The 19,353-nt window shown below is 40.5% G+C and overlaps 2 protein-coding genes and 1 long non-coding RNA gene across 3 annotated transcripts; 1 reads left to right on the top strand and 2 right to left on the bottom strand.

Annotated features, from left to right (window-relative positions):
• Window positions 1–848: 848 nt before the first annotated feature.
• gaa (alpha glucosidase) lies at window positions 849–9,853 on the bottom strand. The gene is made up of 19 exons (XM_020101841.2): window positions 9,353–9,853; window positions 8,353–8,504; window positions 7,904–8,069; window positions 7,431–7,527; window positions 7,210–7,329; window positions 6,883–7,001; window positions 6,544–6,675; window positions 6,172–6,282; window positions 5,951–6,064; window positions 5,677–5,761; window positions 5,145–5,262; window positions 4,700–4,833; window positions 3,964–4,115; window positions 3,591–3,739; window positions 3,357–3,498; window positions 2,652–2,750; window positions 2,345–2,509; window positions 2,066–2,218; window positions 849–1,875 (listed from the first exon to the last, which is right to left on the bottom strand). Exons 1-19 carry the CDS (start codon window positions 9,851–9,853, stop codon window positions 1,810–1,812), a joined length of 2,775 nt encoding a protein of 924 aa, XP_019957400.2. The 3' UTR covers window positions 849–1,809.
• LOC138407760 (uncharacterized) lies at window positions 9,743–17,342 on the top strand. Its single transcript, XR_011241104.1, has 4 exons — window positions 9,743–9,869; window positions 16,577–16,659; window positions 16,800–16,892; window positions 17,227–17,342. It is a non-coding gene; the product is annotated as an uncharacterized lncRNA (long non-coding RNA).
• Window positions 10,505–19,259, bottom strand: samd9l (sterile alpha motif domain containing 9 like). Its single transcript, XM_069525217.1, has 3 exons — window positions 18,855–19,259; window positions 18,586–18,634; window positions 10,505–15,889 (listed from the first exon to the last, which is right to left on the bottom strand). The coding sequence occupies exons 2-3, from the start codon at window positions 18,587–18,589 to the stop codon at window positions 11,268–11,270; spliced, it is 4,626 nt and encodes a 1,541-aa protein (XP_069381318.1). The 5' UTR covers window positions 18,590–18,634; window positions 18,855–19,259; the 3' UTR covers window positions 10,505–11,267.
• Between the last annotated feature and the right edge of the window lie 94 nt (window positions 19,260–19,353).

Here is a 19,353-nt window from a genome sequence, read left to right as displayed (position 1 = left end):
CTGTATGAAACAGATGATTTTAAATAGCTTGTTTTACTTTGTAGGCTTTATATGTTTTACTTCCTGCCATAACTCGGTTGTGTATGTCCAGCTTGATTCAGCAGGTCCAGACAGATCCCTCCTATTTCTCCGCTTCCGGAATGTCAAATGATTTTTTTTTCTATCACACAAAAACCGGGAATATAAATACTTCAGGTAGAAAACAACGAACTGTACAAAAACCCGCATATATATATTAAATAGGAACTAAACTCATAATCCGACTCCCATAAACATCTGACCTCTTTCATCATGAGTGACGTTTTTAAGGTCACTGGCAGAAGCTGGAATGCAGTCGGTTCAGCAGCATCAGGACCAGAGCTGAAGTCAGAGCATCACGTTGACAACAGACCTGTATCTTAGAACAGTTGTCTCACATCAGCACCTTGTTCTTTGAACTGTTATATTGCTGAATAATAAATGAAATAAATTGATGTGAGGAATCTAATTTCAGAGCAAAACTAGAGTGACACTCATAGAGCCATGAATTCAGTCAAGCTGCAACAAATTGCCCACATTCATAGAAAATAAAAATCCTTGATCCACACCAACATTTTATGTTCTTTCCCTGATCAATGCAGCATTCTTCCTCCAAGTTTTGTGTTAATCTGTAGTTTTTGCCTAATCCTGCTGTCTAACAATCACACAAACAAACAGAAAGGGGTAAAGACAACCGCCTTGGTGAAGGTAATACATGAAGACAGCTTGACAAGATATATGCAACACCTTCAATACAACGTCATTTTGAGCAGTAAGCAAATTAAACATCAGATAGATGATCAGATGTAAGCGTAAATGGCGACAAACAGTTTTTTTCCCCAAAGTTTTTTTTATTAAAAATGGACCAATTTAGAAAAAAGAAAAAAAAGGACTATGAATACTTTTGAATATATATGCATATATATATTCATGAGGCAGAAAGCAGTAAATATTGCTTCAAATCAAGACGATGGTTTGATATAATTACCTGCTTACAACAGGCTGACAATCTGGGAAAAAAGACAGAGTAGATTTAGGGTGCACAGTGAGCTGTGGGGTGGTTGGTACAATTTAAGGAAATGAGGTGGTGTCAATGCTTGAGGTCAGACTGCAGCAGCTTATTTCACCCCCTAAAACTATACTGTGATCCAAAAATTTACATATTCAAAAGGTCTGTCCTGAAATAAAAATCCCCTCATGACCTTAAAATGGCTTAAATGTAACTTTACACCTTCCTTCTTCATTTCCTGACTGAAATCAATGAATATGTTAATATGGCCCCACCCCCGCTGCCCGTCTCCCCACCCTCACAGGTCACTTGAGCCGTTTTCTTACATCAATGTCCAGAGTTTCACTGGAGTTTGTCTTTAACAATGGAGCAGGAGAGTCTCCGGTCAGACATGTTTACAACAAAAACAACAGAAATATCTGGAGCATTCAGATGAGGATGCAACATGCATGGTCACATGTTGTTATTTACAGCACATCAACACTGGCGTCGGTCCATATCACCAAAAGCTGTCTTGACACACATTGTCCCGGTCTTCCATGTGAATGGCAAGTTGCCTAATCACTGGTTGACTGGATTGGTTTGTTAGGTTTGTGACATCACAAAACCTGGCTGTTTGTTTCCAACTGGCATTTGTTTACTTCAGGCAACTTTGGCATTTAATGCTTATTTCATTCAAAATAAGTCAGACATATTCACATTTAAAAATGCAACTGGTATTTTTAGCAGCAGGACACAATGCTAAGGTTCCCGGAGACCTATTAGCAACAATGTTCAGTGCATCAGAGAACCCACTGGACTGTAAAAACCTTAGACATGGGCAAGGCCAGGTTGGTCACTGTCAAAAGCTGTGAGGACAGACAAGACAGATAAATCACTTCAGGCTGACAGAACAAGAACTATACCTGATATAGTAAAGGAGACAAGATTAGTAGAAAGGGAGGAAAGACGAGTCAAATACATAAACAGTCTGATATAATTCACTTTCTATAGAGGACAAACATCACAGGAAGTAGTGCCAAGTCACTAAAGCCTCACCTTGGTGTCACTGTGGTACATGAAATCCTTGACTTTGTCCCCGTTGGCCAATACATACCGGGGGGGTGAGGACACCCCAAATACCTGTAGGCCTCCCAGCACCAGACCGTCCAGGGCCTCATTCAGCCTCAGAGGATCCCCCACTACCTGACACTGAAGTGGAAGCAAATTCAATATACTAGTAAACACACTTCTGACTCTGATAGTCCTGGAGTAAAATGTAAATCACTGCTTATCGGCTATTCAGCATTCATTCCAAATCACTCGTCTGTTCCTTACCTGTGCAGCCGCAAAGGTGACATAACAATAATTTCCTGTTTTGTAGGTATCAAGACTTTCCCCGTCATCCCAGAACAAGTCGCCCCAGGCCCAGCCGCCTGCTGACAGCGCCACCGTCAGGAAGAAGGGGTTTCTGCGTGAGGCTGTGGTTGTCAAAGCAGGATCCTTCACAGGTAAAGACAGGTCACCTGCTAGTATTGTGGTTTTTCCCCGTCCTCAAACATTTTATGAATAATTCATGTATATTTTGTCTCCAAATGACCCAAAAATTATCTGCATGGGTTGTGTTCTAGGTGCAGACACCCACCTGCTGTGGGATAATGTGTCCCTCCCTCACATGTATGTTGATAGTGTCCAGAGGTGCTGGCAGCAGCATGTACTGACCCTTACTGTAGACAGGTTGACCCTAGATAGCAAAACACAGTCATGGAGGCCTATCCCAGTTAATAAACAAAAACGGATTGAACCATAGACTGTAGACCACTTTATCTCACAAACCAAAGACAGTTGATGATGCTTTTAACACGTGGCAGTCTGTAGTATAGAGATGGACCCCATCCCCCTTCCCGAACGTTAAGCCAAATTATCTTGATTTCCCTCATGGACCAATGTAAAAAGTAAAAATACAAATCAAATTATTCTTTCTCAAAGTTGGTTTCCGTCATTTTAGGTCGCTTGAATCCCACTTATATATTTTAATGAGTCTATTTTTCTGTAAAGTTTGGTTTTAATTAGTTATGTGATGCTATAAAAATGTCATGATTGACAGCTGAGTGACTCGAGATTAGTTGGGAGCCTCGATAATGTGGCTCCATACCGTCACTACTGCATCCAATTGATGTCAAAAGTAGTGTAAGATGGCACCTGTATCGGGAGGAAGTGGAGGCCAATGTCTATCTTTATATACAGTCTATGGATTGAACGTTTTTGGTGAGCATTGGCTTAAACCTCATACCATCTATGTGACCTCTATTGTGAAAGAAATTTAGTTCAATTGGCTTGAGAGACTCACATTATGCAGGTTGTACCAAGTGCCGAGGGGCAGGTAGGCAGCCAGTCCTACTGACCCTTGCTCTAGGACTGGACTAATGAGAAGTGAACTCCCCCACAGGAACTGACGGTCTATACTGTGACAGTTGGGGTCAGAGGGAAACCTAAAAGGGATAGATATAAAAAAATGGCCTTTATTATTTTGAACAAAGTACATAGGACGATAGAGAGAATAAAAAATGAAGACAACACATACTCCATAAAGAGAGGCCTGGCCACAGTATCAGCAGAGGTGTGTGCATGATGAAAGAGTGTATAGAGGAACGGGAGAAGGGAGTATCTAAGGTTCAACGCACTCCGCATGGCAGCCTGGGCCTTCTGCCCAAATACATAGGGCTCCTGAGGCTGAAGGACACACAAACAGACAATGAGAAGAGATAGAGTTACCTCTATTCATAATACATGAAACAGTTGGAGTTACTCTAGAGATGCAGGGCAGACCTCTACTTCATCTGATAACCCCCTGACTGTTGCTGTTACAACACATACAGTCCATGAACTTAAACCAACAAATAATCCCAAAAAATTGCAGATACAAAGACACACACAAGTCAAAAATTCTGTCTCACAGCGTTGGGCAGGTCATTGTGGTTCCTCATAAACGGGTAAAAGGCCCCAAGCTGCATCCATCGCACACACAGCTCCTCAGTGGTGTTGCCTCCAAAGCCACAGATGTCTGCGCCCACCAGAGGAACCCCGAACAGGCTGAACTGCAGCACCGCTGGAGGACGCAGGAGCGAAATGTGAGTCTACACTTATTAAATGATCTGTGGTAATTTCACATGTATCTTTACTGGGATGTTGATGCATAAAATACATTCTTTTAAAAGTATATGTTAGTATATGTATATGTCCCAGTTTTACATAGTTATTAACACATAACAACAAGAAAAACAACCCAAACCTCTAATTAACCCAACCTGAGGGCTAAGCTTACATAAACAAAACAAAAATAAATAAAATAATCAGAATAACAGTATAGTAGTAGAAGTAATAACAGTAATGATGATAGTAATTATATAATTATAATCACATAAATAAAAAATGTAAGGTAAGGGATCATTGTGTGTGTGTTACATATAGGACTATACGGCCAGCGCACACATTTAGACCAAATTAAGATCTGTTATAATTTCAAAAAAAGATACATTTGGTTGAATCTATAATCTGGCCACATGCAAGTCCATCAACAAAGCTAAAAAAAGCCTATATCCAGTAGCTGAACCCACCCTGAAGCAAGAAGGTGATATTATATTTCAGACAGTGAACTTTTGCACACAGACCCTTCTAGAAATTACATCTCACCAGGGATAGAGTATCGAAGCTGCTCCCAGTCACTCCTGACGTCACCTGTCCACACTCCGGAGAAGCGCCCGATGCCGGGGAAAGAGGAGCGAGACAGGACAAAGGGCCTCTTCCCTCGAACTTTCACAAGAGCTCTTAGATTGGCCACCAGCCCCAGAATAAATACACAGTTTACTCAAAGAAGAGCAAACCCAGGGAACAGCTACTTTTGTAGTTCCTATAAACTCGATACAAAAATAAACTGGCTTGTTCTCAAAGGAAGTGTATTTACATGATGTGTTCTTCATACAACCTACTGTATTCTTGACCTACTTAAATAAACTAGGTAGTAAAAGTATCTATGGCTTCTCTGTCAATTGATGTCAGATGATTAGACTTTATTATTTGTCATTATGTTGGTTAACCCCCCCCCCCCTTAAAATCAAGCTCTGCGTGGGGGTCTAACCTGTTAGTGGCATACGCCTCTGTCAGTCCGTACATGTTGTGCAGGTTGTAGTGAGTGGACAGTCTCTGCTGAGCTGACATGCAAAGAGTTCCTGAGTTCAACTGGCCTCCGACCACTCCTGTTTGTAAGACAGAGGAACAGATGCAACACATTGATGCAACATACTGAATGAAGCAGTGAACAGATCCATTATGCATCTATAGTCGTTTGAATAGAATCTTTGATAACATCCATATATTTTATTTAATTTAAGGTATGAACTGAATGTAAATTAAGGGTTTCTGACGGTTTCAAAACGTTGGAGAAAATAACCCAAAACACCACTTTATCTCACAAACCAAAGGCAGAGACAGTAGATATCCAAAGAGAGCACTGTGCTAATATTAGGATAAATAAGAAAGAACTGAGACAGATGCCGCCAGAACATCTGTCTTAAAAAAAAGTAATTAAAGAAAAAGTGTTGAATGAACAGAACATAATTAAGGCCACTTTAGATGCTGGTAACTTGCAACACTGACCAGAGTACACTTACTTGGTGTGTATGGTGGGTTCTCAAGATCACTGTCAGGGCAGCCCTCCACTGATCCCGGAACGAAACTGGCTGGTTCATTCATATCCTGGGTGGAGCACGGTAGATAAACAACAAGTGATAAGCTATTCTTTTAGTGTTTTTAAAGTCCAAAGCAAACACACAACCACAATGTACATTTCTGATCTGAAAACCTGATCTCACAGAAGCCTGATATCTTGTGTCTTAATAGTATTGGTGTAAATAACATGTGCCCTGTTTGTCTGTATATACTCACAATCCACAATCCATCGACAGGCACTTTAGAATGAAACTCTCTGATGCAGTCTTCCCACCAAGTTCTGGTCTCTGGGTTAGTGAAGTCAGGGAAGGCTGTTGGACCAGGCCAAACCTAGATACACAGTATGAGAGTGTGCATGTCAGACAAACCCAGGTTAAAGTTTAGAAGGAGAAAGAAAAGCATTAATTTCCAGTAAAAAAAAAAAAAAAGGGTCTAACCTTCCCTATCAGGATGTGTCCTGTAACATTTTTAATGAAGATGTCTCTTTTCAGTCCGTCATCAAAGGGAGGGTAAGTTCCAGGGGGGCTGGTGCTGCTGATCCCCGGGTCCTGGAACAGAAACCATGAGACACACAAATTGAAGCTGTTGCTGCCATCTACTGGAGATACACTGTTAAATGTTACTCGTTTTTAACAATAGAAGTGATCAATTGTCTGTATGCGTTTGTGGTTTGTTCTCTTGGCCAATAAGGTTATGTTTTCACTTCTGTCATTTTGTTTAGTTGTTGGTTGGTTGGTTGGCTGGTTTGTTTGTTTCTCTGCAGGATTATGCCGAAGCTGTGAAGTCTTTGAAACTCAAAGATGTCTCACCAGAATAAGGATGTACTTCATGCCTCCCTCATGGAGCTCTTCCACCATCTCTGGGAGGTCCCCAAATCGCCAGGGGTCAAAAGTGAAAATCCTGCGCTTGTCTGCATAATCCAGATCATTCCACTGCACATCCTGATGGTGAAAAAAGTAAAATCATCTCAGAGATAAAGTCATTTAATCAGGGGTCAAATTTTATGTACAAAATTATGTGATTGTCTGTGTATGTAACAACACAATGTTGAATTTAACACTTTAGCAAAACCTCTCTGATTATCACACAATTTTCACAATAAATACACATACCATAAATTAGGAAAATATCATGTAAATGTCATTTACCAGTGGAAAGTTGGCATTGTGCATGTGCTGTGCAACCTTGCGGGTTGTATTAGTGGTTGTGTAACCCCAGCGACACAGATGAAAGCCCAGTGACCAATAGGGGGGCATCATGGGAAAGCCTGTGAATAGATAAGTGACAAAACACATTAACTAGTCCACTTTTTATCAGGCTGCCTCGGGGGCCCCTTCAGGTATATTAACACTGATATGCACACAGGTTTTAAAAATTACACAATTCTATTTTGGTAGGCTCAATAAATATATATGAGCCTATTGCTGTTGCAACATAGAGATGTATTTTTGAATGTCAACACTGAAAAGACATACCAATGATCTGGAGGTACTGTCGTACAACACTTGCAGGGTCAGGACCCAAAAAAAAATACAGGTCCAGGATTCCTCCAGTGGACACCCAGGTGAGGGCAGGGGTCGGCTGCAACGTCACCTCTACAGAAGCATAAAAGAAGACAAAAAGAATCATGATCTGTGGAAAGTGACTGAAAGACAGTGGCTGCTGTGTGTGTCTTATGGAACAAATAGCTCTGTACCAATTGCATTGCTGTTGAGAAGGAAAACTCCATGTGCTAGACCATCCTCCTCCTGTACTAAGAAGAATGGGTGGGAGCCATAAAGATTTGCATCAGCCTGCAAATGACACACAACAATATAAAAGTAGGAAATGACAAAAGCGTAATGATTGTTCGGCTGAAACATCTCGTACAAATTTTTGTGATGCTTTAATGTGCTAGGAACTAAAAGTAGCTGTGATTATTTTGTATATTGACATGTCCCATTCACCCGATCAACCATGTTCTCTTTTAAGGTTTCTTTTTAAAAATGCATTTAAGCTTTAGAGACTGGAAGACATTTTACTTTCCTTCCAATACAAAAAAGGAAACCATTTGTGCCACAGGAATGTTTTTTTTCTATTTTTTAAATTAGCTCTTGACCCTATAGACGTTCCTTGTGATTGCTTTAGGTGTGCCGAACCTCAGGTTGAGAACCTCTGCATTAGACTCACATGAGGAGCCATGTCTCGGTTCCAGAGAGTCAGTGAAGTCCAGTTAAGGTCAAGCAGGAGGGAGGTGTAATGCTCCCCGAGGCCAGAGACGAGGGAAGAGGCCAATGTGGTTGACAGCTGCAGGTACTGGTCAGCAAACAGCAGAGGAGCCACAGTGGTGTTCATACTGAACAGGAATGACACAGAGGGCTAACAAATCCGTTCCGCATAATGGGCATGACAAAGAAAATCATATCCTGATATGTAATTTCTCACATTGGAGCGAAACCAACACATAAAACAAGACAAGAAGTTTTGTTACGAAAATACTCAATATAATTGTGAAATAGAGATAAACATCCGTAGACAAATAAAATGATTACATTAAATATGTAAAAGGAAAAGAAAAGTACTAATATTAGTGAAAGTGCATGGTACCAGCTACAATGATATGACTGAAAAGTACCCACATCACTTTTCCATTGGATTTACGTCGCACTATGAAACCAAATGGGTCAGACTGGTACTCGGTTGTGTAGAGGGCAGAATCGCCATCAGCTTGACTCTCAGGAACACCAGCTGGGAGCATGACTTCATATCGCTGAGATGATGGGTCCTTCAACTTGATGGAAAACATGTCAGTTCAGTTTAGTCCCATCGCATCTGAGTAAAAGTATCTTCATCTAAGACATATGAATGATTTAAGCTCTGATTGTTTGTTGACTCAGTGTCATAACAATTAGTTTATCAGAATCAGAAATCTTTATCGTCATTGTAACGATGGGGCATTGTCCAACGAAATTAAGGGTCACTGGTTTATAGCTATGTGAAGCTCACTATCAGCTTACTACACACCACAAAAAGAGATGTGTGAACATTTTCAAACGAATCTTGAGATTGCGCGTCCACAACAAAATTAATACATCACTTAAATAATCCATCCTGTTTTTCTTCCCAGGCCTTACAGACCAGGTTAGCAAAAGGTTTGTATGAGGCACTTCATAGAAACTCAACCCCTAAAGGTCCAGTGTGTAAGATTTAGGTGAAAGGGATCTATTGGCAGAAATTTAATGTAAAATAATCCTCATGATGTTTTCACTAGTGTGTTTCATCAAAATTGTATGAATTGTAATTTTCTTTACCCCAGAAAAGGCCCTTTACATTCAAATACTTTATATTTACATCGAGGGGACCCTCTCTATGGAGGCCGTTATGTTTTTTACATTAGTCCAGACTGGACAAACTAAACACCTTTTGAGTTTTTATGACAGTTAAAGGCTATCACAGGTTCTTTTTCATGTTTGAAAGGAGAGGGTGAGGTGAGGTGTGTTCAGCTGCAACATGACACTTCAACACTAGAGATCACAAAATTCTCACAGTCTGTATTCCTACTAAATACAAGTTTACTTAGTGCACAGTATATTTTTATTTTTTAACTGGCATCCGACCTAGGTGTGGTTAGATACTCACAGTGAGGTGCAGGCAGCCCGCAGGCTCCTCTGTGATTTCCAGCCTGAGAGTGGATATGTCTCTGGGGAGATAAGAGGGCTTGGCACGGGTCAGGGTGGCAGCCTGGCCTTGCATGGTTGGAGTGAGTGGGCCCATTTTGTAGCCGGGGTACAAACTGGGGTAGAAGCACCAGGGGGGTCCTGCAGAGTTGGTCAGAGGGGCATAGCAGCATCCCCTCTCCTCACACTGTCTCTGGCTAAGAGCCCTGTCTCTGGCACAGTCAAACCGACCTGCAGGTGCCACGTTGCATTTACTGGGCATGGACTTGTTTTTGTTTGGGCTGACAGGTTTGTTTGGATTATCATCAACATGCCTTCCATGGGCTGGGATCTCATGTAGCTTAGCGTGAACGGGACTAACAAGTTTGGTTTCAGGGTCAGACAGGTGGTTGATGTAGAAACATGTGGACAAAGCAAACGCGAGGAGGAAAACAGCTGCAGTGAAACTGAACAACAAACCCATCGTGCTGTCACCTCAGGTACACTTCCGGGTTAAACGCCGCGAGAGTTGCTCGCAGCAGCACGCACACTTTGATATGTCGTAAACATTCAATAGTAGAATAAGCTGCAGCTATTACCAATGCCACCGTTAACTTTTATCTAACGAGGAACCGCTCCTTCGGGCTGTTACATTCATTTTCCGGGAGATGAAGTGTTTTTCAGTGACTCAATCGAAGCTAGTTACCATAGCTAGCTGTTAGTTTGCGATTAGCTAGGACACAGCTCAGCGCGGATTTATATTCAGCTGTTTCCTCCAGACAAATGACGTGGGAGCAGCGTATAACACGTTTTGTTGAAAGGCTGCGGAGAAACAACGCTTCCTCAAATGAACACGATGTTTACAAGGGCGTCACAAGCCTCTTTAAGCTAAAGCTACCAGGGCAGCACGCAGGCTAATGCTAAACTAGGGCGAGCACACTGGGACAAAAGCAGCTGCTGCGAGTTTCTGCTGTGATGAGGTGAATCTGTGGCTGCAGCAACAAAACAAGATCAAAATCTTTCCCTCTTTTTAGTCTTCAACATATATTCAATATTTTATGTTGTTAAAAATCTGTGTTCTTTCAAACCACAACCAGACTTTAGGTTGGAGTTTAAAATGGATTAATCTTACACATTTTTACATCATTTTAAACTTTATTATTATTTCTTATGACATATATAATGCCCTATAGTGAAACTGTATATATTCAAAATCTATAAAATCCAAGGACATTTGTTCGTAACATCTACACAGACAGTTTTCCTCAATATGCACAGACATTGTATTCAAATGTACACTGTTTTGTTCATAAGCTTTTTATACATCTTTGATTAAAATAGTGATACAGTTCCCATGAAAAAAATATTTAGCTTCCCTTTCTTTCTACACTATGTCTTGGAAAGCATGAAGGAGTGAGTGCAAGCTATTGTGACCTACAATCCATCTAAACTACATCCACAATCCAAAATAACAGTTCTACACACAGATCTCAAAAACACATTATTTCTATTAAATCACAAAGAAGAAGATTCTTTTTAAATTGTCTTTTTTCAGAAATGTTTCTATATGTATAAACAAAGACTGATAACATTTATGAAACTTATAGTATCTGTGTCTTGAGTACACTTATTACTCTGTTTATACAAGTACAAGAGAAAAAACATGCAAATAGTATCAAACCATCTTATATCTTTAAAAAAACAATGCGATACTAATATCTAATCCACTAATATCACACCATGTGCTTCAACATTTTTAGTTGCGTCTTTTACAAATTATTTCCTGCTTGGAAAACTGACAAAGGAAACCTTGCATATTTTGAATTCCAAATCAAACTGTTCTTTCACCTGATAAAACCCACACTTTGGTAAATGACAGTTTGTCTTTGAACAAGATCTTATTTATTTGCCATGATGTTGCAGGCAACAGGACCTCTGAAGGTGAAGCCCAGGTAGAAGGTGATGTCTTCATTGCTATGAGGCAGTGAAGGCAAATGAAGCGGCATTATCCTGAACTTCTGCTTCTGAGGGCCCTCGAGGTACACGACTCCATCATCAGTCCATCCAGAAACACGTTTTAACATCTTGGCAATCTCAGGCTTCTTCCATGCTTGACCACTCATCCACTTCATGCGCTTCTCAGAGAGAGATGTCGACTTTACGACTCCTTCAAACTTTCTCTTATGGATAAATTTATCCAATCCATTCCCACTGCCCAGAAAGAAATGGGTGTAAAGTCTTCTCTTCCGTGGAGGAATGTCCTTAATCTTGGTCCAGTATCCTTTCTCCATGTGTTGAACAGCTGATTGGACAATTTCATATTTGGATTCTCTCTCACGGTCTGTGTCATTATCCTCTGGCCAAAATAGTAAGGTAAGCAGGAACAAGGCACTTGGTAGACATTTCTTTTTATCAGCTGGGAACCGATGACAAAGGTGCTGAAGGACTTTGAGAGAAGGAACTTTCGGAGCCAGCGGTGACAAGCAGTTCAGAGTAATGCTGGCCAGTGTGTAATTTACAATGTCACGCTGGTCAAACTTTGAATTTTCTGGATTGCTGGGGTAGAGAGAAAGGATTTGGTTGAGAGTATCTACTGCACCCCTCTCTTCACGTAGCTTAGAGAGGATGGATGTTACGTTACCCCCACCAAGACGATAGATGATCATGCGTTTTTGTTGAGGAGTTAGATTGGTTGTGGTTGACTGCCCAGTTTTTAGAAATGCAGTAGAATAAGCATCACTGAAGTACTTTCCAAACTTGAAGGATTTATTTGCCAACCATCTCAGTGGATTGTTTATCTTCCCCTCAGGACTTAAATGAATCTCATCTTCATCTACATCAATGTCGGTCTGGAAGTAACTGAGGTCTCCTGAAATCCACTCCAAGGCATCTTCCACTGTCTTGTAAAGGTTTTTCAAATGACCATGGAATGGCTCCCAGTCATCTTCAAGTTCCTCTGGAATGTAATCAGTCAACAAGTACTTCAGACATTCTTCACGGCCTTTGGCTCCATTTGCGAAAAGCTGCAATGAAAATATCAGTTTGAGCTGGTCGCATCCAACTTCAGCTTCGGCAAAATATCCTGAATTGTTTATGTTTTCCGTATCTGCTTTAGCTGCTCTCTCACAATCTTGAAAACAGCGGAGGGCTTTCAGTGCAGTCTCCACAGCATCTGCTGTATTTTTGGCAGTGATTGTTTTAGATTCATTGTCAATGACTTTGCATTTGGCTTGGAACCATTTTTTGTACACCTGTCCTTTTGTGTCAAGTATGTATGAGTTGTTTGGCAGCTGTCTTGCTGCCGTCTCTGCCCAGTGTTCCGCCTCTTCGAACATTTCATACGTATAATGAAGACGAGCAAGTTGTTGTGCAAAGAATGGATCATCACGAAAACGCTTGAAAGCTTCCTTGAGTAACTCAATTGCCTTGTCTTGGTTTTCGTTTTCACACACATGCTCAATCAGAGGAGAGAAAAAACTGTCACATTTATCTCCTTTGCTTATTCTGGATCTCCTTATGAAAAGTGATCTCAAGAATGAAAGATATTCTTCCTTTCCAAATCTGTGCTCGAAAAGCACATTCTCGCAGAGCAATTTCATTGCCAGATCACTGTGGGTCTGTTGGCTCCCAAGAAGTTGTTGGAGAATTTCCTTTGCAACGAGTGGGTGAATGATTCTGATTGATTTAATGTGGGTCTTTTCATCTCTAAGGTGAAAGAAGACGAGTTTAGCCTGATCACTGAGTGATTTCTCAAACTCATACTGGTGAAACCTTTCCATTGACATTTTCAAAGCTAGCAAGGCTTCGCAGTGGGATTGAGAGATGAAAGAGTTTTGAACGAATCTGTTAAGTAGTGCTACATAGTGAATGAGGCGAGTGACAGCAGATCGGTGGTCAATGTCTTGGAGCAAATGTTTCACAAACTTTTGAACATAATCCTCAGTGAACTCCTCACTCATCAGAACAAAAGTCAGGATGAACTGATGCTCGTATTGTTCTTCGAGTACTTCTCGTTTTCCAGCAAACATTCTCTTCTCCTTAGCAGAAAGCTTGTGAGTGACAGAGACATTTTGCAAAGGAGAATCTATGCATCTCCTCTCTGGATCATAGGATCGACTGCAGCTCAACAAAATGAAACACGGGGTTCCGTACTGGATTTGTTTGCTGTTAATTGCAACCTCTAATTCATTCCTGAGATCGTCAAGATATTCTTTGTCTGAGTCTTCAATGAGGAGCAGCACTGGAAGACACCTCTGGGAATCATTTTCTTCGTATTCTCTTAGGTCAACAGCATGCTGCGCAACAACAGCAACAGAGTATGAAGGCTTCACAACTGCACACCTTAGGTCTTTCCTGTTTTTCCACAAAACTTGTCTTGCCACAGTACTTCCACCACTTCCTGGATGATGGTAGATGTTTAGAATCTTCACTGGAGACTGTTCTGGATTGCACTTCACAGCATTCTTGAGAAGTTTGGAGACATCTTCATAAGCATCTCGTTCAATTACCTCTCCAACATGCTTGTGTTCAGCAAGCCAGAAATTCAACCAGGTCACTCTCCCACCACGGAAGAACTGGTGTTCAATGTCCGCTTTCTTCTCACTGATGAATTGTTCAGTTGTTTCATCGCAATGATTGACAGTCAGAATTTCTAGAGAAGCCATCTCTTCCTCTTTGTTTGTTTCAAGTACGCAAATCCCTTTCACAAAGACAGGCAGGTGTTTTCTGTGACAGCCTTTTACAGGTTGTACATTCTGCACAGTTGCATTAACATGACTCATTTTCATCCCAACAACACTGAAGTTGTCCACGGTTTCGGTTCCACACGATCCCTCCGCAAAACTTTGCCACCTCAAGAAGTTGTTCTCCGATTCACAGATGCAGAGGATGTCTTCATGGCCTTCCATGTCTGTGAAAAACTCATAAAAGGTGTGCAACAATGGTTTCTCAACTGGTGATGTGAGAAGAAAAATGACCTGGAATGCCCCTTTTGGCAAGATATGTTTACAAATCAACGACACAGATTCCCTTAAGAGGGTGATTTTTGTCTTGATCCAAGTCATCTCTTCACATGGCATATCATTTCCTTTGAAGTCAGAACGGCCATTACAGAAGATCCAGCTAGTTTGCTCAAACAGATGCAGGTTGCTAGTGAATTCTTTGATGCTTGTGTTGCTAGACATCCTATAGCTCTGCAGGGAGTGCATGTTTGCAGCATGATGCTTAAGGTATCTGTCGCAAAGACCTGATACCTTTGAATCAGGGTCAAAGTCAAACACGCAGAAAATCTTCATGTTAAGCAGCCAGTCAATGTGACTTAGATCATCAGGTTTGAATTTGTTTGTGATGAATATTAACCATTTCTCATTTTCAATGAACTTTTTCCCACTAGTCATTAGCATTGTGAGTTTCCTTCCAAGGTCTTGGCAGAACAGTGGAGCAAGGTGGAACTGATTTGTCTCTGCTTCTTCTCTTTGAGCATCACGATCCTTGACTCGCTGGATGAACTCACTCAAATCTCTGTCCAACACTGGCTCTGTTTTTGAACCCACCCTCCGCAGAATTGATTCCTTGTCAAATTGTACTTTATTGGCCTGCTCGTTGAACTTTGGAAGGCGAACTTTATACAAATTGCTCTTAACAATGCTGATTGAAGGTACAATGTCAACCTCCACCACATACATCTTTTCTGTACTTTCTCGATCCATTACCTCAACAAATCTTGGTGGTCGCACACACTGGCGCACATGTTCCGAGTCAGATGAGTAACTCTTTTCAATGTAGTCCAAAGCATCTACATAAATGTCCCTATCTTTCACAGGGATGCCAATCACCTCACCATGCATGTGTCCTGCATCCTCCCTGCTGTCCATCACACCAAAGTGAATTGTGCCATTTGATCTGATATTCATGCAGCCAGTTGCAAATTTAAGAACCTCGTGAGAAAACTTGGCTTGGAGTCTCAAGCGATCCAATCTGGCAGCTACAGCTAGAGACTTAAATTCATGGCATGGAGATATCAAATTGAAGGCGCCTGACTCAGGTTGCAGGACCCTGTGTTTTACATACATGTAATCAATCCCCTCTTGATCGAATGGTCGTGGTTTGCAGTCTTCCTTTTGAGTCAATATGCACAGTTTCTGAGCAGTTTGTATCTCCTCCAAGTCTCCCACATGAACCTGTGCTGAAGGGGCTTCACCTGCATCCTTACATTGAGCTGATTTTGGATTGTTTTTCTGCTCCAACTCAGTTTTGTTAGCACTGTTGTGCTTTTTCTTCTCCTGAGATTTTTGCTGGGGGTTGAGGAGCTCATCTCTTTTTTTAATTATCAAATGAGCAGGGCCTAACTTCATGCAAATCTTTGTCTTTAAAAAGTCCTCATCGAGTGTAAGAAGTATTTCTCCATCTACTTCTTCCTCAAAGAGCTTTTTTATGTACTTTTCATTCACTCCAATGGATCTTAACCAGTTGCTCACTTGAGTTTCAGTCCAATTCTTGGGTATCTGCCCAAGTTCCTCTGCTAAACAGTGAGAAGAGACACAAAAGCAATAGGTTTAATCATAACGAATAGAATCAGATATACACTATAGTTCCCCTACATATTACAGACAAATCGGATCGTTAGCATTCATTTGGACTAATGTCCATCCTGCTTGCTTTGGTCTGGTCTCCACCAACATCTGAGTAAAACATGACTCTCAAGCAGCTAAATGTTCCACCTCATCCACCAGGTTGTTGTCTTGTTGACTGTACTGATGTACAGTCTGTCAGAGGTGTGCTACACTGAGGCTGATAATGAGGCTGATGAAAATGAACAGTGGAAATGAATCAGAACACTACAGTCTGTAAAACGACAACAGTGACCCTTCTCACACTGCACATCAAATTGGACTGAAGGTAGTGGTGCAGCTACAGAAACAGGTCACAAAAATAAAAATCATTTTCATATAAATAATACCACACTCTAAAAAATGATTCATGGGGTTAGTAAATTGCCCTTAAAATAAAGACGTTTTTTACATAAAAAGTTTGTTACATGAACATGTTTTAGTCAGTTGACAACTTATTGTAAGAAGATGGACAAAGAGCAAAGTGTTTACTGTGTTTACATTACTGGAGAGAAATATTAAGTTAGCCCAACTTGTCTACATAGTGAGTTTCAACTCTGTATTTTTCCAAAAATAAGTACACGCCCAAATTTGCCCAGGCACATTCTACTGCAGATGTCGCTATCACGAGAAGAGAAAGGACGTAGAGAAACGGGAGTTTTAATATTTGAATATCATGAGGGTAAGAAACTATCTTTGTTTTGTTATTCACAACTACTAACTGCATCAGAGCCAGGACGATGCTAACATTCACGAAGCCTACAAAAATATGTTATCCACTCTGCGGATGTGCAGTTGTAAAATATTTTTTCTTGTTCACAGGATAATTCAGTAGAAAGAAGGAGAGATGTCACAATCCATTATCTTGTGGTGTTTCTCCGAGAAAAGGAGGAGGACCTCTTCAAAGTGCGCTTGGTAAGAAACACTAATGTTCAAACAGTCCACTGTACTTTGTGTTGCTCTTGTTTTTAAATATGATGACTTAAAACACTTAAATATTTTCTGTGTGGTAATTTTTGTTTTGTTTCAGTTGAGGCACTCAAATGCACTGTTTGGTTTTCACTGCTGCCATTTTGACACGTCATAAAAGGGTAAACTCAGGGGTAATTTTATAATGGTCCTATTTTATTTAGTGAGTCCAAGCCACTCCAGTGAGCATGTGCAATACCAGGTCCATGCCCCATCTAAATGGAACAGAGCCATCATTTACATTATAAATCACACCACCACACTTGTGTTTATCCTTCAGTGACTTCTGAAAATGGCTGCTAAAGGGCCTTTTATGAAGACTATCTCATTTGGGGATGAGGAACCAGCTAAGCACCATCATTTGTTTTTTCCAAGTATTGTAGGAAGTGGCTGGGCATGTATATTTTGTGAACATAATTGTTAATGGTTAGAATTGCTGAAACAGTGTTTACAATAAAAAGTCGGACCATATTAAACTGGAATTGCTATTTGTTGTTCTTACTTAAGTTTCACAAATAACTGATATAAAAAACAATATGATTGAAAAAATAAAGTAGTTAGGGTAACTTAAATGCAATAATTTGAAAGCTTAATATCAACACAACCTTTGAGTTTATATTAAGTTGGCTCAACTTAATTAAGCTTTAAGAGCTCAAAACAAATCATGTTGGATGTACTTAAGTAATTGGGATAGTATGACTATAAAAGAATTGTAGCATTTACTCAACGATGCCAGAGTTGACTACTTAAAAAGATCCATGCAAATTGTTGTTACCTCAATTTCTTTGAACCAGTGAATTATTTTTTAGAGTGCATATTTCTTCTTTGCTACATGTACATTGTGCCTAAGGCTGAATTACACAAATATTTGATAAAACATAACTAAGAGATATTCAATATAGACCTTTTAAGAATCTGATTTGATGTGAGATTAAGGTTAGTATACGGCTTGGATTAGGATGATGAGGGCATGTGATTGTTAAACAGTTAAAACAAGTAGTTTGTAATTTGTTAGCTAACAGACAATCACAAAAGGGAAGTCTTTGTTTCAAAACTGTGGAAATTTCAGGGCAGGGACATTTTGACATGTATGAACTCTGACACAATGAACATGGGGCAAACTATAAAGAGAAGAGAACATTAAAAAGTTAGTTTGAAGTGTAATATTTGACATGTATGTAGATCAGTGCTGTATATTGATAGATTTTTAAACTGAGATATTGGTTTGTTGATTCTAAGCTTTGCACAGCAGTGTGCTGTATTCACCTGTGTGTGTGTGTGTGTGTGTGTGTCTTTCTATAGTTATGAGGACCAATTTTGGTTCACTACCATCATTGTGAGGACCTTTTGACTTTGTGAGCAATTGAAATGAAATGAAAGCGATTAGCAGATTCAAATGGCACAGAATAAAGTTGACCAATTGGGTGGGCAGAGAAGAAATTTGGCTTTTCTGCCAAAAAAGATCCAGGCCTGCTTCAACATGTCTGATATGTTGTATGGAAAATTGTTGTACTTGTATTGACTATGTACTAGTCTATGTACTACTCAGTGTTGACAGAGCCAAACCTGTTGTTCTCCAGAGTTTATTGTTATATTCATTCTTAAAAGAGGATCTCATAAAAGCAGACTCGTCACTCACCCATGGTTTTATTTCTTCTGACATCACATTAAAAACTTGCTGCTTCCATCTGTAAAAGAAGATGCACAGTTAGAAATAAAACATGTAAAAGCACCCGCTGTGACCACAGACTGTTTACAACACCTTCAAACACCGCAAGGTTTCAATTCTGGATAATGACGTCTTTGATAAGCAATAGAAAATTCGCCTGACCAAGAGGAAATCACGAGTCAAAAATCATTACAGCACTAAACCATTGAATCAAACAAAAGGGCGGACATTGTTCTTACCCTGGATGGACTCTTCTGGAAGTCGGTCTTTGTCCGTGTGTCGATCTGGATCCAAATGAAAAGCCTGTGGTCGGTTTTTGAAACACTGCAGTTTGGCTGCTTCCGCTCACTGTTGCAGGGAAATGTGCAGCGCGCTCGTATTATGAGCTTTATGGTAAACGTGGAAACGCCTCCGATGATATTTTATGGCTCATGTTTCTCTTCCTCTAAAAAAAGATCTGCTCCAGAATCAGAGATCAGCATGAAAACATCAGATTAAACCTCCACGAGCCCAGAAAACAAACAGCCCCACTTCAAGAGTCAGCGCGAGAATAAGCAAGCGAATACTTCACCACCAGCATCTCAGATGAATAAAATACTCACTGGACTTGGACTGTACTTAGAGAAAGAGTGGGAGGGTCGGACGGACGGACAACACCAAAACCTGTGGTGGATCCTCCTCCTAAGAATCCAACTAGTTTATTTGCGTCGTCACAGCTCCCAGTTTCGTTTCTGTGGA

This window comes from Paralichthys olivaceus, chromosome 5 (genome assembly GCF_024713975.1).
Source record: "Paralichthys olivaceus isolate ysfri-2021 chromosome 5, ASM2471397v2, whole genome shotgun sequence".
NCBI classification, from domain to species: Eukaryota; Metazoa; Chordata; class Actinopteri; order Pleuronectiformes; family Paralichthyidae; genus Paralichthys; species Paralichthys olivaceus.
The sequence above is the reverse complement of the archived record's forward strand: the minus strand, read 5'-3'. Positions and strand labels throughout refer to the sequence as shown.

What these genes read in the sequence shown, in the direction of transcription:
- gaa (XM_020101841.2), bottom strand. Translation starts at nt 9,853, where the DNA reads ATGGGTTTGTTGTTCAGTTTCACTGCAGCTGTTTTCCTCCTCGCGTTT. An exon ending in ACAATGCCAACTTTCCACTG is followed by an intron (nt 6,676 to 6,882) that starts GTAAATGACATT and finishes TTTCACCATCAG; the next exon opens with GATGTGCAGTGGAATGATCT. An exon ending in CTGTCGATGGATTGTGGATT is followed by an intron (nt 5,762 to 5,950) that starts GTGAGTATATAC and finishes TGCTCCACCCAG; the next exon opens with GATATGAATGAACCAGCCAG.